This window comes from Nuphar pumila, chromosome 13, assembly GCF_984573655.1.
Source record: "Nuphar pumila chromosome 13, dmNupPumi1.hap1.1, whole genome shotgun sequence".
Lineage (NCBI taxonomy): Eukaryota > Viridiplantae > Streptophyta > Magnoliopsida > Nymphaeales > Nymphaeaceae > Nuphar > Nuphar pumila.
In genome coordinates, this window is record NC_143261.1 from 99,977,142 (window position 1) to 99,998,050 (window position 20,909).

Below are 20,909 nucleotides of genomic sequence, written 5' to 3' on the forward strand. Positions count from 1 at the left end.
ATCGTTCCACAACAAGGAGATGTGCACCAACAGCACCTACCAACCACGCGGAGCACCTGTTGGTCTGAGGTTTAAAATAATTAAGACTGTGGCCCAACATTTTAAGAAAATTTCTCTCAAACTAATTACTTAGGCTCTGCTCATCTGGTAGTGAAGACTTGTCAATATCACCAAGTTGACAAGATGTCACAAGTTCGAAACCCATGAGTGATGTCCCTTGCCACAAGGAACCAAATTATCTCGGAGCAATTCTTGACTCCAAAATATAGTACATTAGAGAAAAAATGGTGGAATAATAGAACCCCACACATTTGATGACTATTTTGTTTCCCACAACCATTTCGGAATAATATAAATCTTAACCATGATCATAATGACAAAAAAAGGCTAAGTTCCTAATAAATGAACCAAATCATCTCAAAAAATATAACAATTTACTGCCTTCTTCAAAGACCACCTACAACAAAGCTACTTAACACACCATGGGCACATTCCGTAGCATTAGACTAAAACAAAACTGCATGTTTATCCACAGAATGCCTTTGGCTGATTTCCCTACTCGTCTTCATTTTCACGCTCATCCTTGACAAGCTTGATCATGTCATCAATCCGAAGGATCGTTATCGCTGCTTCAGTTGCAAACTGGAGTTTCAGGAACATCAAAAGATGAGAAACTTGATTATGCAGGACAATACAGGAATGCTACATTTCTACCCAGCTAGTGAAATACCTAAAATAGGGGAACAGAAGCCAAATAAATGGTAAATTTAGACAACCTGAATAATCTTCACTTTGCTCATTGCTGGTTCAAGAACTCCAGCTTCAATATTGTTCCGGATGATTCCTTTTGTTAGCTCCAAACCCATGCTACAAAGTCGAGAAAAAAAAAGTTCAACTGGATGATAGGGTTGCAAATTACAAATGCTGGAAAATTACTTCAGAAAGTGAAGGAAAAAACTATGATCTAGCAAAGAAAAGTTCCATTTTTCGTTTAAAGAGTCGGGGAATCAACAAGATATAACAATCAAAATGAATCAAGAATCAACCAATTGAGACAAGATAAACAACTTATGCATCAAGCTGATTCAAATCTCGCAAACTATAAACGGTTCAAGATTGTCTAACTGAATTCAGTAACCAAGTTTAAATTCTAGCTAGATGAAAGGAGTATCGTAGAGTTCCAAGTAATAACCCAATTATTAAACTAGAATTGTGTGATTTAAGACATTGGCAAAAGACAACCAAGGCCCAGTATGAGGCACGAGCATCCGACAGGCAGGCAGGCGAAGCTGGTTCTTGGATATAAAATGTTAATCACCCATCCCTAGCAGGTTCCCAAGTATGCCATTAAATCATCAAGATCATAAAGTCCGATGTAGAAAAGGATCCCATAAATAAGAAAACTATGTTTAGCTTGTCATTTCACTGGTTTGAAACAATATTTTTAGCATGTTTAGTTCATCAGAAACCAATATCCCCATTCAAGTCTTGGTTGGGATCAGAGAAGCCAGACGAGAACCTTCAATGTGCTAGACAGACCGGGCCAGAGCCCATTCACATTATTAACCTAACTGAACCACAGACTCAACAAATTCAGAACAAATCTAAGCCTAATAGCAATTCCATTTCATACTTGAACAAGTTGGACTGAAAAGCCAGTAGCCATCCATACTTCTCAAAACAGTGTACAATTAATTTCACAAATATCCAAGATTGTACCTAGAGAGATGTTGCTTGTCTGCTTTCATCTGTGCAGTGTGATGGTAAGCACGCAATTTGGCAACCAATTCAGTTGCATCCTTCGCAGCATTCACAGAAAGAACCTGAAGTTCACCAGCAATTTCAGTCAATAAGGCAGGAACTGCATGAGAACTAGACTAGCATTCAAAGTGCACCTTAGGAATGATAAGAAGAGACTCCGCAAACTCTGCAATGGCTAGTTGTTCTCTTGATCCTAATGACGTCGCAAAATGCTCCAAATAGACAGATAAAGCTGCCTCAACTGCACCACCACCTGCAACAACCTGCACAAACAGCTCAGACAAATATTACAAATCACTTGCTTTCATATTTTGCCGCACAAGAAAGCTTATGAAATTATTCTTAAAAAAGTACCAAACCAATATAAAGATCAGGAGAATTATAATAACCTGTAAAGGCTCCCTAACCTGGATTTACAACATAGTAGGTAGACAACTTTCAAGTTACCAGTAATCAGAATACATGAATAAAGATATTCCGTAGTGCAAATTTTCTAAAGAATATGTTAGCAAAGTTTGTATGGATAAAATGATTGCAACATGAAAATGGTGCTCTAAAACTGTTTTGACTTCAGATACACAAGTTTTGCAGACAATATAAGATGAAACATCTCCGACCTCCACTGCAAAGAGAACAACCAAAATATGTTTTAACTGCAAGCAAAGCATGAAAGGGAAGCCTATCAAGTCAAGATGGTTTGCCAGAGTGCAAATCTCATACTTTAACCTTCCATTGTGCATGTCAGAGAAAAAACAGTCCTCTAGACCACCATGATACCCAAAGCTGATTCTTCTTCATCCTTCGCAGGCATGTTGTTATTCACGTTTTACACTTTTCAATCCCATTGTGCATATATCACATATTTACCCCTAATGGTGGTGTAGAAGAAATCACTGCGATGGTACATGCTATCAAAGCAAGGTTTTCCTATTAACTATTTTCATGGCATAATCCCCACGTTTTACATTTTGGGTATTGCACATATATCGGGCATCTGCATTTGCACCTAATGGTAAGTGTAAAGAATTCAGCTTGAGCTTCGTCTATTACATGGTTCTAAGACTGGTTTCTATTTGGATTGCCCTCAACCCATGATCATCAAGTTGTCGGCTTTGACTCACAACCCACAACTCGTGACCTAGCACTCCAGATCATGGATCTTTTGGAGATGATTCAACAAATAAAACAGAGAAACAGATCTAGAATAAAGAGACACTTGACATAAATCATAAGCAGCAAGCATAATGCTTCATTTGATTGTCAGCAAAAGTTTCTTAAAGAATATTACCACAAGATTATTTCCCTAACAAAGCATACATGTACAGTTTCCTCCCAACATTTCAAGGTTTACAAAAAAAGCAACCTATTACATGATAGTTTAAAAATGATAATTACAGCATCAGTGGAATTATTGTGGATGGCCAGCAGTGATTGTTGTATTATAAGGGCTGCTTATTATTTTGATTGGACGTCTTGAATGTCTAATTTTATTTTCCCTTCAATATAAATAGGGTTAATGTTTGCTACCCTCTTTGGTAAGGAACACCCTGATAAAAAATTTGTAATTTATTTATTTCTTTTTGTTTTTTTGCACATGTGATTTACATGTTTGGGTTAGTAGAAATCAGTGCTTGGATCATGTTATTCCAATGTCTATTCAAGATTTTGCAGGAGTTGAAAAATTAATGGCCTACAATGTACCAAATTTTCAATCCTCTAAAATCGTACATTTATGTCAAAAAATACAGTGAAAGAGTTGATTCCTACTATTTTCACCATGCTGAACACATTCATGAGGTTAGACTTGGTCAAAACAACCGCCCACTATGAGTTCCAACTAAAGGGTTCCTTACCCACATACTTTCCCATTATCCATATATATAAATATATATATATGTGTGTGTGTGTGTGTGTGTGTGTGTGTGTGGAGGTCAGTACCTACCACCATGATATGGTGCTACTGAACCAACAGCCATTGGATCTTTTATGATACAATGGCTTTTGGTATTTTAAATGAAGTTCTTGTCCAGTGTGGACAGCAACTTATTGAAAGTTCGAGAGATAGAGGTCTTTTTTATTTCTTTCATTCTTGTCGGCTTAGAGTAAGCCACTTAAAACATGGCCGGCTATAGCCCCTAATCAAGTTGTCCAATCTAATGAGCCCGCTTATTGAAGTTCTCAGTAAAGTCAATATCCACAGTGGACAGAAACTTTATTTGAAACACCAAAGTCATTTAAATCATAGATCCAACAAATATTGGCTTGATACAACCATAATATCAAGGTGGTAACGTAACTAACCACCTCACACACACACACACATATAATTTAAACTCTTACTATTTGTATTAACAGCATTCAAGTGTTTCAAATGGCCAAAATACCCTAAAATGCAGCATTCTTAAAAAGTAGCTACTTTTATAAGTAGTCAAGGTCTTTGATTTTGGAGGGAAAAAAAATCAAACACAATTTTCAAAAAGCAACAAAAGGTATTCTTATAATTTTAATTTGAAAAGTGAAAGCGGCTTTTTTGGCTCAGAGGCATGTTGAAAACAAATTATCTCCAAACTTCCATGATTGGTGGAAAAAAGTGAACAATGATACACTTCCTTGTTGTCTTATTCTCTAACACAAACTAGAATCAACCATTGTTGAAATAAGTGACAATGAATTATAGCTCCTTGTCTTCCTTGACTGAAGCCCTCTTTCCATTCTCATTTTTTCCCTTTCTTCACAAGACCATTGAGCACAAAAATTCCGGAGGAAAGAAATCGGCCAATAAGACCCAACACTTTGTAATTAACTGCTAGGTAGACAGCAGTGTCGTGAAAAGCGTTGAGGTGTAGTGAGGCGCTCCACAAAAAACCGAGGCAAGGCGTAAAGTGTAAGCCTCAAAAAAAAATTTTTTGAAAACTTTAAAAAATTATAAAAAAATATCTAAAATACAAATAAAAAAATGCTTTAATGATGAAGTAACAACCAATAAGAAATAGAAAATCTTAAATAAGTACTAAAAAATATGAGATTAACATATAAACTTAACTAAGAAACTGATTACATAACCGAAAAACTAATTATATAATTGAAAAATATAATGTCCTATAAAGCAACAACCAATAAACAATAGAAAATCTCAAATAAATACTAAAAAAATGAGATTAACCTATAAAAATTAAAAAATATGAGATTGACATATAAAAAGTAACTAAAAAACTTAGAAAATCTCAAATAAGTACTAAAAAATATGAGATTAACCTATAAAAGTTAAAAAATATGAGATTAACATATAAAAAGTAACTAAGAAACTATTTACATATATCTTCTTTCTTCTTCTTTTTTCTTCTTTCTTCTTCCTTCTTTCTTCTTCACGCCTCAGGTTGGCGCCTTGAGGCGCAGAGGGCCTCACCTCAAGGCGAGGCGTGCCTTTTGCACCTCAAGGCGCTTTTTTAAGTAGATAGTGTTTCCCATCTCAATATCTTCGATCGAAATCGAGTTAGATGGGAAGGATTGGGATCTAGAGAAAAAAAATCGACCAATAAGATGCAACACGTAATTAACTGTGACGGTGTTTCCCATCTCAATATCTTCCATCAAAATTGAATTAGATGGGAAGGATTGGGATCCAGAGAAAATAAATCAACCAATAAGACCCAATACTGTGTAATTAACTGCTAGGTAGACAGTGTTTCCCATCTCAATATCTTCCATATGTCACCCTAGAAACCACTAATCTAGAGATATCCACAAACCATATATCAAATTAGGATAACCAAAAGAGGGGCTTGTTTTGAGCATAGTGACAAATATCACTGATATTTTGTACATATCAGGATTTCATCACAATACCCTCAATGGTTGAAATTATACCAAAAAAAAGTGGCATTTTCAAGATATATCTTATTTTGAAAATTTTACCGCAATATTGAGCCGATGAAAACACTAGTTGCAAATTTTATAGCTTATTCACATTTCATTACTACTTTATATATACTAATAATTTTTAGAGATTGAAAGAAAACTAGATATTTCAAAATACTGAGAATTTTTCCTCTCCGAATGAGACTTGTAACTATGTTTCTATAGCATCCCTGCATAGTGAAAGCATAACCTAAGAGTGGAACCAATGTTTAAACCATAAGATCATAAATTATCGATCGCTTACATTCCACAAAGGCATAACTTCCTTTCCAACCACAAATCACTGGTTTCTTTTTCTAGTCGTATTTCATCCACATCTTTTAGGAGATCGCCTGACTCTTATTTAAAGCCAAAAAAGTCACTTCACTTTTCAAATTAAAATGACTAAAGTACTATTTGTTACTTTTTTAAAAAATGTGCTTACCTTTTCTTTTCCCTTTGAAGCAAATGACCTAACTTACCCTTAATACCAATTGCATGTTTCAAAAAAAGCAATCAAAGTATTATGGTAATTTCCATCAGTTGGCTCCTGCTAACATTAATATAAGGGTTTAAAGTTGAAGTTAACCCATATATATAGATATATGTCATATCAATCACTTGAATGTTGCTAACATTAATCAAAGGTCTAAAGTTACGCAAGCCCATATATGTAAAGGGGAGAGAGAGAGAGAGAGGGAGTTTGGTCTACCTTACCTAACTTTTACATGGACCATCTCGCTCTCACATAGATGAGAGAGATAGAGAAAAAGATTGGTCTGCCTTACCCAACTTTTGCATGATCTCTCTCTTTCTCTCTGGTAGCTGGCTATCATTGGCAAGCAGCAGCAATCCTCTTTTTTTATTATCTTTTTCCTTCTTTTCCTTCTTGCTCACCAATCACTGCCAAGTGCCAACCAATAACCAGCTATCTCCTGGGTCATTGGAGAGAAAAGAGAGAATCATAATTAGGAATCATCTACGACGCTTTATTAAGATAGACAATCACAAATGATCTATTCTAGTCCATACAAAGTTGGGTAAGGCCAGTATAGTCACTAGAAGTGACTAAAACAAGTCAGAATTTTGCTTCCTAGGAAGCGCGAATGGGAATTGTGATTCCGTCGCATAGGAAACCCAATTCTTAGATATGGGAATCATAACTGCCTTGTCATAAAAATCTCAGTTCCTATGTTCAAGAATTTTGATTCCTATGTTCAAGAATCTAAATTCCCTCAAGCACCAAGTTTCCAATGTTCAGCTGTCCTAATTCACTTAGGGTGTGTTTGTTCTACCCATTTTGGTGAGAAAATAGATTGTTTTGGTATGAAAACAGTCTCCTTTCTCACCGTGAAACAGATGTGATGATTTGGTGAGAAAACGGTCAAAGAGAAACAACTTTCCCTTTGACTACTTGTTTCATATGAAGGTGGGATCACACACTTCCCCTTGTAAGGGCTTTCTCACCAACTTTTCGTCTAAGTCACACGGACTCGGCTAGGGAGGCGCCGCACCCGAGTCAACACGCCCCGACACGGGTGCGGCTTACGACACGGCCCAGACTCGGTCAACGAATCGAGGCCGAGTCCGTCATCGTTTTGGACTCGGTCAACATTGACCGAGTCCAAAAATGTCCATTTTTAGGGCAAAAAACAAAAAAATGATCTTTATATATATATATATATATATATATATATATATATATATATATATATATATATATATATATAGCATGAGTCTCAAACAATAGCCCCAGAAAAAAATTCCAATTTGCAAAGTTTGTAAAAACACTCATGTTGTTGATAAATTTAGAGGACAATATCCACATATATGCACACATTGGATATATTATTATCATTATTATCATTATTATTATTATTATTATTATATTTTTTAAATATATACATATATATATATAGTCGTGTCCCCGTGTCCAAAATTTTTTAAATTGCGCCGCACCCGTGTCGCACCCACACCCATGTGACATAGCTTTTCACCTATGTCACACGGACTCGGCTAGGGGGTCGACGCAGCCGTGTCGACACGCCCCGACACAGGTGCGGCTTCGGACACGGTCAACCAAGTGTAGGACTCGGTCAATGCACTAGGGTCGAGTCCGTCCACATTTTGGACTCAACCAACTTTGACCGAGTCTATTTTTGTCCATTTTTAGGGCAAAAACCTAAAAAAAATGATTTATATTTATATATATAGCCGAGTCTTATTATTGTTATATATATATATAGTTGTGTCCCCTAATGGGCTAATGGGCACAACATAGACTGAGTCTTGTTATTGTTATATATATATTTTTAAAAATATATATACATATATATAGCCGAGTCCCCCTGTCCAAAATTTTGGAAATTGCGCCGCACCCGCACCCATGTGACATAGCTTTTCACGGGGTGGCTCCTTTTAATAATGCAAAAAAGTTACTTTTTCATGTGTTTACCAATACTTAGACTTCCTCACACAACCTAAAACAGCCATTCTTCACTAATAAATGCAAAAGTTACCTTTCTGCATGTGGGGCACCACTCACCTTTTGGCTTTCTCCCCAAGCATGAAACAAACACAAAACAATATTGTTTCTTATAAAATCTCTTTAATAGCATTTTACTATCATCTGAAACACAAATCAAGTGAGATTTGTGTCCCTTCTTCACATATAAAACAAATGCCTCTTAGGAATCTCTGTTCATACATTGACATGATTTCATCTATCTCTCCATAAACAGCTGTCCATACTGCTTCTTAACCCCCACTTCTCAAATCCTCTGAAAATTTGAAATAACTGTTTCTCCATGCTGATTCTCATATTGCCTTCCGATTCTCATTTCCCCTCTAGCAACAACCATAAGACACACACACACACATTATATATATCATAGTCACAAATATCGGTATCAGCTATAGCTTGGTATTTAAAAGCCAAATAGTAACCGACAGATGACATAAGCCTACTATAAACAAGTAAAAACTAAAAACCCTTTAACAAACGGGTAACTTTCTTCTACATCATCCATCAAACATTTTATCTATTTAAACTTTCGATTTTCTGTATGATTTAATTGTCTACCCCCCCCCCCTTCCTGCATCACAGTTCCAAACAACATCTAGGCAAGTTTAGGTGTGTGACTGCCTATGCATCTCTTGGGCTTTTAGCAATGTTGTACTATTCTTTTCCAGTTACAGATTTGATGGTACCACACATTTTTTGAACACTATATCATTCAAAAAGCAAAATTCTAAGTGCAGGATGGGCAAAAAACAAAAACAACCAAGAATAACGACCACATGTTACGATATGTAGCATACCGCATTTGACTCTAGAGTTCTTTTTACAATGCACAAGGCGTCATGCAGAGATCTCTCCATCTCATCGAGCATGTAATCATTTGCACCTCTGAGTATCAAAGAAACCTGAACAAACAAGTGCACAGACTGTAACACTGGAAAACAACAAAGGATATAGCTTTGCAGTACTGCATTCTGAATGCACTTACAGCACTTGTATTTTTTGTTCCTTTAACCATGATCACATCATCATTAGAAATACGCTCTTCGACCACTTCATCTGCATATCCAAGAAATGAAGGGTCAAAGGTCTCCTCCCCTTCCATGTCAGCGAATGTGAGAACCTACGAGAGAAAAGAACATACATTACTAAAATGCTTACAGGTTCAACAAGGAAACTATTTAAGAAACGCAAAAACAGAATTGGCAGTGGAAAATAAATAGATAGCCACTCATTCATGAGCTAACTTGTGTTGTGCTTCTGATTTCATACACCAAAGAATAAGTTCAACAATTTGTAACAAAAACAGCCGAGAGGAATTATGTAGGACATCAACTGCAAATTGCAATAAGAAAACTGTGTACAATGTTGAAATTCTGACAGAAATAGTAAGCATCAATTTAGGCACTTATGAGTTAGTTTTAAGTTGGCAAGGTGGTAAATTAAGAGTGTCGGATGACAAAATGATTTTGCTTTCCAGCCAACACAATAAAGATAGGTGGTTCTATTCAAAGGGCTACATCCTTGCTGGAAGAGATTTGTTAGAGTAAGGACAGACATGCTAGTTACTTTTATACGCATTTTACGTTATAGTATCATTCATTTATCCAACTAGAAATTGTGGTTTGTTCATGACATTGTGGACAACATTTGTTTGACTTTGGAGCACAACCAACGGTATCTTCAAAAGGAGGTTATAGATAAGCAACATTTGAGAATACCATGCCAGGATAAAAGTAAACAAGAACCACATGTGAATACTGGTACGTGGGGATGGGAAACAAACCGATCAGCTCATGGCCCTGCTCAGTTTGGCTCGCTACCAACTTGATTGTGTATGAATTAGAGGTGTACTGATAATGAGCTGGCTCAGCACAGATACCCACGCCGAGTATGAATTAGAGGTGTTCTTCTCGGTTTCACTCAGGTGCTTGTGTAGAAGTAATACGGAGGATTTAAGTGCATATGCCACAAAAAAACAATATGGTAAAGATGGGGTTCACAAGGGAGGTTCAGGGTTCAATACCCAATGTTTTCACTCTTCAAAATATGTAGAGACCATTTGGAACAAGCTAGCTCGTCCCCTGCTCACACGGCTTGGGCTCGTCTCGAGCTTGGCTTGGCTATATGCAAGCCCGAGCCAGAACTGGAGCTGCATCCAATGGTAAACGAGCCAAGCCCGGACACAATGTTTTCAGTTCATTTAGTTTGTTTACCAGCCCTACCAATACAGCTGGCTGACAGAAGTATCCAGGTAATAAGATGCTTACTAAGACTTTCACAGAATCCACTAGAACCTCGTAGCTGAAGCAAGTTATAGATTTAGAACCAGGGAGCTTCACCAAGTGAAAATAGAAGCAAACAGATACGACAAGGTGTGAACTTAATGGAAATGGTTAGTGTTATGGTGCTCATTGTCATACTGCAAATCGTTAGCACATGAAAATAGCTAATCCTTCTTTAAAATGCCAAGATTTACTACAAACAGGAAGAATATTATGTTCTGAAAAGACAGGTGCAACTAAATTAGAAGCAGAGAAAGGAGTTAAATTAGAAACTAAAGACTGCGGAAGAAATGCATTAGCATTTGATACAAAGATATGGTTTCCATCTAAGTCACACGGACTCGGCTATAAGGTCGACGCACCTGTGTCGACATGCCCCAACACGGGTGCGGCTTCGGACACGGGGCGGACACGGTCAACCAAGTGTCAGACTCAGTCAACGCACCGGGGCCGAGTCCGTCGACATTTTGGACTCAGTCAACTTTGACAGAGTCTATTTTTATCCATTTTTTAGGGCAAAAGACGTATAAAAATTAAAAAAAAATGATATATATATATATAGAGTCTTATTATTGTTATATATATATATAGCCATTTGGGATGAAGGCGTTGTTGTTGTTGTTGTTGTATATATATATAGTTGTGTCCCCCAATGGGCACAACTTTGGCAGTCTTATTATTGTTATATATATATATATATATATTTATTTTTTTTTTAAATATATATACGTATATATATATATAGCCGTGTCCCCGTGTCCAAAATTTTTTAAATTGCTCCACACCTGTGTCGCACCCGTACCCGTACCTGCACCCATGTGACATAGGTTTCCATCTAATATGGATTCTAAGAAAAATTAAGACAGTGATGTTGATACCTGAGTTGCACCAGATGCCTTGGCTACATGGCGCAAATCCTCTTTTTTAACACGCCTGATAGCAATAGCACCAGCTTCTACAAAGTACTGAGTGCAAACATTTAAAAGAACATGAATGTTAGTCAATGAAAATAGCAGGTGCTCATAGGCTTTGCATCAGTTGTTACCAGCACTGTGTTTAAGGAGAATAACAAAGGATAAAATTGCAAATGAGCGTGCCTTGAGGGACATGTCATCAATTCCCTTGGTTGTGAGAATCACATTAGCTCCAGCTTTTAGAAGTTTGTCAATGCGTTCTTTAGTTACGTCAGCTTCTCTGCAAAAATGAAAGTAATTTATGAGACAACAGAACAGAATTTTGCAAGTTTATATGCCACAAGAAATGTAAAGAGAAAATATTCTCTAGAAGCTACTTGCAACCCTTTAATGCTTGGACGATATCTGTGAAGGGATCCAAAACAAGCTATTACAAAAAGAAGGCATTCACAAGCACTAAGACATTGATAGCATCACTGACATTCAATAGCATGAACTATACCACATTTGGGGATGTTTCATTGCAACCAATTTGTTCACACATTACAACCAACAAAATAATTTAGGTAGCAATGCTTTTACATAGGCATGGTGTACCTTTTCTCTCCATAGCAGGAGAGTTTCCAATAGAATCTTCTCAAAACCTTAAGGCATGTTTCAGCCTAGGTTGTACAATTCCTATGATTATTTGACACCATCGGTACTAGCAGTTGATCAAAACTAGTTCAATTCAGCAAACAAGCAGGAAAAAGCTTTAGGGAAAAAAATCCCTTCACTCCATGCGTTCTTGGTTTCAACACTAGATGTCTCACAAGGAATGAAAACCTGTTCGAACAGCATATAAAACCAACTGCCCATGCTCCCACTTAACAAAGAACACAGGGACTTAGCATTCATTTCTTTGTTGCAGAGCATCAGATAGATGACCTCTATGGAGCAATGACAAATATAGAGTAGCTCCAAAGTGAAACATTAATAGTGTTTAATTTGATGGTGTTGGTCAACTGATTGCACCTAAGTAGAGTTCAAGTGAATATATTACGGTGTTAAGAGACCACCCTGGCCCAACCTTAAGATACATTAAGATCCTGCTTCAAACTTGCTCCTTTCCAGAGTCCAGAGATAGATGCATTATATTGACAACTTGTAGCATTATGAATTCTATGTTTCATTGTTTTTCTTCTCTTCTATGTCTTGTTACAGGACACATTGGCTTCTCGGTCATAGAAAAATCAACACTTACTAGTCACTCCTAAAGAAACATGCTTGTACTAGTTCAAAATGCCTAGATTAGCTAAACTTGATTTTCTATAAGATTATAATGCATAGAACATTTCAAACATAGTCATAACAAGGAAAAACAAAAAGGTTACGGATCAGCAGAAAAGAACCACACATTATGAAACTGTGTTACTGTAAAGAACTAGAAAAGCATTTACCAGGCACAATACATTACCTTGACTTTAAGAAAATAAATAAATAAGCCTACAAACTAGAGTAGATGTTTATATAGACATTAAAGATTTGCATTTTGGTGCCCAAAGCAGCTCTCTTATTCCAGGATTATTTCCAAAAACTTGCCCATTTAAGTCGATTTTCCCAAACAAGAACTTAAAGATTATGTTCATAGAAGTAGAATACAAGTATTTTCTAGTAAACATCTCAAAACACAATTATTGGACGTCACCTCTGGCGAATTTTTTCAAGTTCCCTAGGATCAGTAACCAACACTTGGATGCCCAGTTGCATCTTGGTTTTCTGAAGATTGAAATCAAGACAAGCAATTCTAGCAGGTGCTACTCTTGTTGGCATTCCTTGTGCAGCACGGCCTGTGTTCAGAGCATAACCTTTTAACAGGTAGCTGTCTTTTGCACTTTTTCCATGAGCTTTCAGAATGTTAATGGCCTGAGATAGAAAGTAATATATACAATGGCCATTAAAGGTCAACACAAGTAAAATCAGAAAATATGAAAAGAGACAAAAACTAATAATAAATAATAAACACATGCATACCTAAATTCAGTCATATTTTCATTTATTGATGAAAACCACCACATACTAGGAGACCAGTATATTGCCAAAAACTCACGAGTAGGAGAATATCATGTAACCATCTTGGATGATACAAACCTCAAAACTTCATACAACAACTAACCTTGATTGGGTATTTAACCTCCCCCTTGTCATTGGTGACCTTCACTGCTTGAACAGCATCAACAACCTGGAGAATTTAGAATAGTAAATAGTTAAAATAATGAAAGTCTGACACCACAAGAATCAAGAAGATACCATAAATTGATAAAGGACAATAACCCATGCATAAGAACACCAAATAGTGTAACATGATAAAATTAGGACCAACGCAAATAGCATTCAAATAATTCCAGTTCCACAGCCAGATTACAAGCATTGGTCGTGAGCACAAAACTGTCATAACAACCCGAGAACATAAAAATTGCCCACAGAACTCAACCTCACGTAAGTGAAAATGCATCATCATCCAATAGATTTACAATAACCTTTTTCCCCCATAAATAAAAGTCAAAAACATGCTTCTACAAATATTTAACATTGAGAATTAGAGGTACCAATAGGAAACATTTTTATGCAGTAAATCAAGACTTCCCATCAAAATGGAGTCAAAGCCAATATAAAGAGAATGGCTGGGGACTTCCAGCCTGGACAATGCCATCCGTGCAAATTGTCGGCATCACTTGTACTAGAATAGTGCTGTAGTCCACTAGAGAAAGACCTAAACTATTGTGAGTGAATGACTAGAGATGGATAGAGAGAGATGGAGAATTGTAGAATCATGTGGATCTTCCTTAGTTGACATTTTGTTCCCATCAAAACCATCTGACCCTTCTCTAAGAGTCACGAATTGAGAAATCCTCACCAGGAGATGGGCCCAAAGGCCATTTACAAGCCATGCCATGGATAATCCTAAATTTAGAAATTTTTGAATCTAGTTTCAGCCAATGTAGCAGGAAGTATGGCCTCAAGGTGCCACAAGTAAGGGCAGCACCACCCCGCCACTATTCTACCAACCCAAAAAAGGCATCATGTTATAATATTGATAAAGAAATAGAAGGCTTACCAAGTTTGCAAAAAAGTCGCTGTCACTAGCAATTAGTTTAGAGGACATGCTTGTTTTTGCACAATTTATAAGTGAATCTTTTCCCAACTTCTCAACCTGCCATGGAAGATAAGAAATATCTCTCAGTAAATAAAAGTTAATATCATGTAATAAAATCAGATAGGGAAGGAAGAATAGAACTGAAGTATATACTTGAATGATAAATTCCTGATAATGAAACTTCCAAAACATACATGCAAATAATTAACAATAAAGAATAAAATGTGGCAACATTCCAGAAGTGCCTGCACTAATGCAACCAACATAAAACCACCATAACATATTGATGCAAAATGAAATCAAAACAACTAACATAAGATGACAACGTCTAAAAACACAATTTTATCGGAGTTTCTAGAGCAAAACCAATGGGCCTTCCTCCTCTCTAATGAGATGGAATGAGATGTTTGTTCCCCAGACTCTGATTAGCAGCTGGCTTGGCTTTTTGGAATGAGATTGAAGACGCACATACCCCTCCCCTATGAGGTGTAGCGTCCTTGTTGCCTAATTGTTGCCTGTTTCCTGTTTCTTCATTAATAGAATTGGCCATCTCTGTGGCATCAATTGTATAAGTTTGTGAAGAGGGCTGGCTGAAGGGAATGAAGGAGAGCAGCTTCAGACAAGAAGATGAGGTCATCAGCCCCCTGCAAATCTAACAAAAACACTATCAATGACCTAAGGGAAACTTGGCACAAAGTTTCATTACCTAAGAAAAAAGATATGGGTGGCTACAAGATTCGCTTATTAGGAGGGGGGAGGGGCATGATACCTCCAAGTAGTCCAATCTTACGGCTCTTGATTATCTGCCTGTGAGTTTTTTCCCTTAGGTGCTTATTTTGTCTGTAATTGCTTGCTTCTTGGGTGGCTCCCACCCCAAGTGGTGCAGCTGAGCCAGAAGGTCACTCAGTAGTCCAGCCAGCCCTTCCCCGCTCACACCCCCCCCCTTCTATCAAAAGATGAAGACTGCCTTTTTATGAAAACAAGCAAGCCCTTCTTAACAAAAGGCAAACAGACTCTTTCTCCAAACCAGAGATCATCAGATCATATCAGCCCAATGCAGCCCAAAAACAAATTAGTTCAAAGCAATTAGAACTAAATAGTATATCTGGTCAAGTTCACAATTAGCATGCATCAACCAAATTAGTCCATTCGTGATGATCTAGGCCAAATCCCATTTTTGATCCACATATCATGGTGTACTTACATTTTCTGTTTCCCAATATTTTAGTTGAAGAAAGAATTTACAAAGCATGGACCTTATGACCAAGTTTTGCCCCACTGAATAAGCAATCTACAAACTAGATTCTCTCATTCAACAAAAACAAGATGCTTTAAGCAATGTTCTAAAACCCAGTGACTCATCACTCAGCTCGTCCTTGAGGGACTCGTCACTCGGCCGGGTCAACTCGGTGACTCATCCGGGTCATGTTAACTTTACTTTTTATATAATATATATATATATAATGTATATATTATCTATATTTTATATTATTTTACCAATATATTATATATAATATACATTATATGATATTTTTTATAATATATTTGATGTATAATTTTATTAATACATGTATAATCATATTTTTATATATAATATTATTATATTTCATATAATATATGTAATTATATATAAAATATATTATATGCATATATTTATGCATGACTCGCCCATGACTCGGCCGAGTTTTGTTAAAGCCAGGTCACACCTGTTTTTGACCCGGTGACTGGGCAATCTGGGCTGAGTGATCCGAGTCACCGGGTCAACCCGGCGAGTTTTTAAACTATGGCTTTTGTTTGCAGGCTTATATTCATCATATTTATAACAAATCAAAAGCATGAAGCCAACATTCACCACGTGATGAAGCAAGTTAAAAGAAAACCACCCTAGGGTCTTTCTTTCTTTCTTAGAATGTCTTACATCATCAAGGGACGTCAAAACATTGCAATATAGATTCTAAAGAAGAACAAAATCACTGATCCAATGAGAATTCTAGTGCAATCACAGAATAAAGTAGAGAATGGATAAATAATCAATGAATAAAGGCTAAAAAATGAGGTTTAGTGATATAAATAGCATATAGGTCAGAAGGTTTGTCATTATTAAAAGACATAAGAGCAGGAAAGTATAATAGCAAACAACATGAGCTACATAAACAATTTTGTAATGAAGATGCTGCTATGCAGGTCAACAACTTTTCTTTATATCAAAAAATAGTAAAACTGAATTTTATTGTTGGTATGCCAGAATTAAAGATCATACAAATTGCCAACTAATTCAAAGTTAGCTTTGAAAATGACAAAAGAAAAAAGTTATTTAATACAAATTGTCCACATTGTATCAAAAATATCAGTCTCCATCAAGCATATCACAAAGAGTTGACACAATTCAATCTGAAAATAATATCATAGGGCCCTGCATATTGACAAGGAAAATAACCAACACATCAAAACATACTTTGACCGCTAGCTTGTCATCCACATATTTGCATGCTTCTCTCATGGCAAGCTGCACATATGATAAATTGTAGAATGAGAACAGTTAAAATAGCAGAAACTACAATAATTTTCATGAATAAAGTACTCACCCTGTATCCACTGATTATGGATGTGGGATGGATCTTGCTTCTCACTAGATCATTGGCTCTCTAAAAGAGTGAAAGGCGAAAAGAAAAAAACATAAATTCAGAAAGTATATACAGCAAAATTAGCAGATTATTCTGAAAGGTCATTATTGTGGAACAGAAACAAGGCAATCAACAAATTGAGCCATATATGTCAAGATACCTTCAACAGCTCAGCAGCTATGATAACAACAGATGTGGTTCCATCTCCAACTTCACGGTCTTGAAGCTCGGCCAACTCTACCAGCACCTGAACCCCTCAAAATAAAAGGATGATGTAAATGAAGTTTGACAAAAGCAAAGAGGTGCATATGCTGCAGTGAAAGGCATAGAATGCTGAATAAACCTAAAGCTTAAATCATCTTCCAAGTTCAAAATTAATTGAAAAATGTAGCCATGATTTGTTCACCTTGGCAGCAGGATGCTCCACTTCCAACATCTTTAGTATCGTAGCCCCGTCATTAGTAATTGTAACATCCCCAATATCATCAACTAACATCTGAAATTTCAATTCAAGATAAATACATGCAGTACCAAAAACCAATATTCATGCGGACATAGCCCACATACAGAAAGACAGATCATATTCAGAGCACACAAACACATAAAGGTTTTATATGGTGAATCAGTTTTCTTTATCCTTACTTCAAGAATAGAGGAATACAGATGCAGAGCAGTTAGAAGAAATCCTTTTCATATTTCCAAAACCATCACACAATCAAGTTCTAGTATAATATAAAAGAGAAAAAACAATCAAGTTGAACCAGGGAAGACCCATATGACATGATGTCAGATCCAGTAACAATAAGATGCATGAAACAAAGTCTGGTTAGTGAAACAGCTAAATGCACCTTGCATCAAATTTACTGCTAGGAAAAAAACAGCTATTGGCTGCTTCATCCAGCAAATTATTCAGATGAACACTTGATTAGTGATGACATAGTTGTGTGCAAGGGTTAGAATAGACCAAACAAATCATTAACTTCCACAATTAAATTTTCTATGATCACAGTAAGGTAGATGTCACATATCACTGTTGAGTCGAGCATATGAACTGCCACTTTTTCAAGATATACTATTTTATTCTCTTCTACATCCATTAAAAAAATCCAGTTGAGAAACAAACCAACAGACAAGCTCATCCCAACAAAGTGAATGGGAAAATATATGACTAATGTGTCCCAAGATACATTATACCCATAGACCCTCTACTTATAATCTTATTTTTTCAATAGTAGAGGTTGCTAGTTTCATAAAGGCATCATTGCTCCCAGGTTTCCATAAACAGACAATAAGTTAAAACTCCAAGAGAGCACCACTGTGACTAAGCATCATCGTTTTCTTTATAATACATTGACTAAAAGCAATAAGTGTTGTTTTAACATTGTTCCTAAGCTTCACCTGAAAGCTTAATGTGACGAAGATTTTTGGCGCATTAGTATTTAGCAATTATTACAATGGACCTGAATGTTAGTGTTGATAAAAATCATATTATGGCAAATGATTGAATAATAAACCATGCAAACACTAAATGATTTCAACTTCGCAATCACTATCAATGATAGAGTACTTGGTAATTGTAGTCCTCAAGAAGAATTACGGAATTGCTCTAGATGCTTCAAAAGGCTTGGGACAGGCAACCAAAACTTCCCAAGCTACAGATAAGAAATGAAGATCCGCAATTGGTACACTTTCTCTTTGAATCACAAGTGACAAAGTATGCTTAGGCAATCACCAATCTGTTTTGAGATAGTATAATGGGTAAGACCTCAAGGTTGAAGCTTCTGGAGGTACGAAAGAGGAGGATCTCCAATACTCCGTGAAAGCTTCATTTCCACAGGAAAAGTAAGCTCACATGATGGTTGCTCAAAGACTGATGTGTAAATTCTCCTCTAAATTACAAGTGGCAAAGAAAAAGTGAAAGGTAAGAAAAGATATACGGGTTGATCTTGATGGAGTGACAGGTAAGCAAAGACCTGTGAGGTCAAGGCGACAGCTAGGAAGCTTCTATGCTGAAAAAGGATGGATAGACAAACAAGTTTTCATTCAAGCAACACTTATGAAGTATGTACAAATTATTTATGCCCCTTTCTGTGTGTGGTGCCTCCTATTTATGGCATTTTAGACCTGGTAAACATATCCAAAACAATGGAAAACTTGAGAACATGCATAAAGAGACATACTAAAAGCATTGAAAAAACTCTCGTTTTGAACAAACAACCCTGGCGACACATATTGGCAATGTTGAAAACCTTATGGAGTTTTGTATCTGGAATACCTTTGTCAGACATTTGTTTGACCTTCATTATGACTATCTATTTTGGCATCTCGGGTTTTGTAACATTCCAAGGGTCACATGCTGAAAACCAAGTGTAAACATCGAAAACTTTATGCACAATCTGACCAATCATGGGGCCTAAGGCGGTGTGGTTAGGGATGTTCATAATCTTGTCTAAGGTTTTCAACACTTTGGAGTCTACACGTTAGAAACCTGCTTAGTTGACCAGGATGATGAAGGTATATGTTGAAGGTTCTTGACATTTTTGTAGTATGAATGTCCAAAACTCCTAAGGGTTGCCTACGTTCCTACCTTACTGCATTTTCTTTTCTTTTTTTATGGCAGGATCGGGGTACAGGTGTACCGGTGGGGCTTTAAAGAACTCGGTATTCTGATTGTCCATCGGGTATGAAACTTAAAATTATACCTTCAAAAAGATTATTGCAAAACTCGAGGAATCCACAATTGTATCTTCATTAATTTCCTGTTTTTTCTTACTGATAATGTTTAGGCTAATGAATCTCTAGGTATTTCTGTATATGGTGAGAATATTTCTTTTGATCTTTATTTGTGCCTATCTTCGAAATTATACCTTTCAATAACAACAACGATATGAATACTGAGATTTTACAAGATCGTATAAATATTAGTCTATTTTGATCGGAAAGAGAACTTCTGAACTCTTCTATCAGAAACAATGCACATTCTCCACAAATTTACATATAAGAGTATGACATATAATGCCCAAGCGAATCAAATAAGCAAAACGTAACAAACCGGCAGTAACCAAAAACCGTCAATATCGCGACAAGAAATCATCAAAAAGCAACAATAAGTGCGTCACGAAGTGCTCGTGTTCGTGGTCCAATGCATCGTAATGATAAACAAACCAAGCGTAGCATCAGCGCAGATGAAAAAGGAGCACGATTCTTGCCCTGTAGTACAAAAACCAAAAAAAACATTATGAAGAAGAAGATAACAGTCGAGGAATCGCGTTACTTTGTCGAGACCGACGGGCCCGAGCGACGATTTGACGATGTTCGCGACGGCTTGGCAGGCGACGACTGCAAAGTTCGGGGACATCCGCATCAGGGATCGGAACCCTCTCAAACGAGAATGGGGATCATTTTGAAGGAAAAACAAAACAATGGAGGCAAGGGATACCGTTTTGAGTGCGAACGTCTTGCCCAGAATGCCGCTCCCCCATGATATCGAGCGTCTGAACCGAGGCCGCCATTGCTCCGGCCGCCGAAAAGACACGGACAGGGTGATATTCAGGTGACTCTGGTTTCTCCGAACGCGATCGTCCGGCTGGGAAGGGGAAACCCTAGATTTTGCCCGTCGGGGTTGGAGGAGGAAGGAGAACACCAAGATGCGCACCGATAAAGGAAAGAACTAAGAGAAAGCGAGAGAGGGAGAGAGAGAGCGGCAAGGGTTTTGAGACCTACGGCGTGCAAACGTATCGGACTCGAACAGGATCTTTTCAAAACCGAATC

At 36.9% G+C, this 20,909-nt stretch overlaps 1 protein-coding gene across 1 annotated transcript; it reads right to left on the bottom strand.

Moving 5' to 3' along the window:
- Positions 1–321: 321 nt before the first annotated feature.
- Positions 322–20,813, bottom strand: LOC149819443 (T-complex protein 1 subunit alpha). The gene is made up of 17 exons (XM_089983973.1): positions 20,578–20,813; positions 20,413–20,477; positions 17,545–17,634; positions 17,299–17,385; positions 17,100–17,159; positions 16,970–17,020; positions 14,476–14,571; positions 13,534–13,599; positions 13,066–13,283; positions 11,562–11,658; positions 11,343–11,429; positions 9,168–9,302; positions 8,980–9,084; positions 1,896–2,024; positions 1,720–1,823; positions 777–867; positions 322–642 (listed from the first exon to the last, which is right to left on the bottom strand). Exons 1-17 carry the CDS (start codon positions 20,648–20,650, stop codon positions 556–558), a joined length of 1,641 nt encoding a protein of 546 aa, XP_089840099.1. The 5' UTR covers positions 20,651–20,813; the 3' UTR covers positions 322–555.
- Positions 20,814–20,909: the final 96 nt, after the last annotated feature.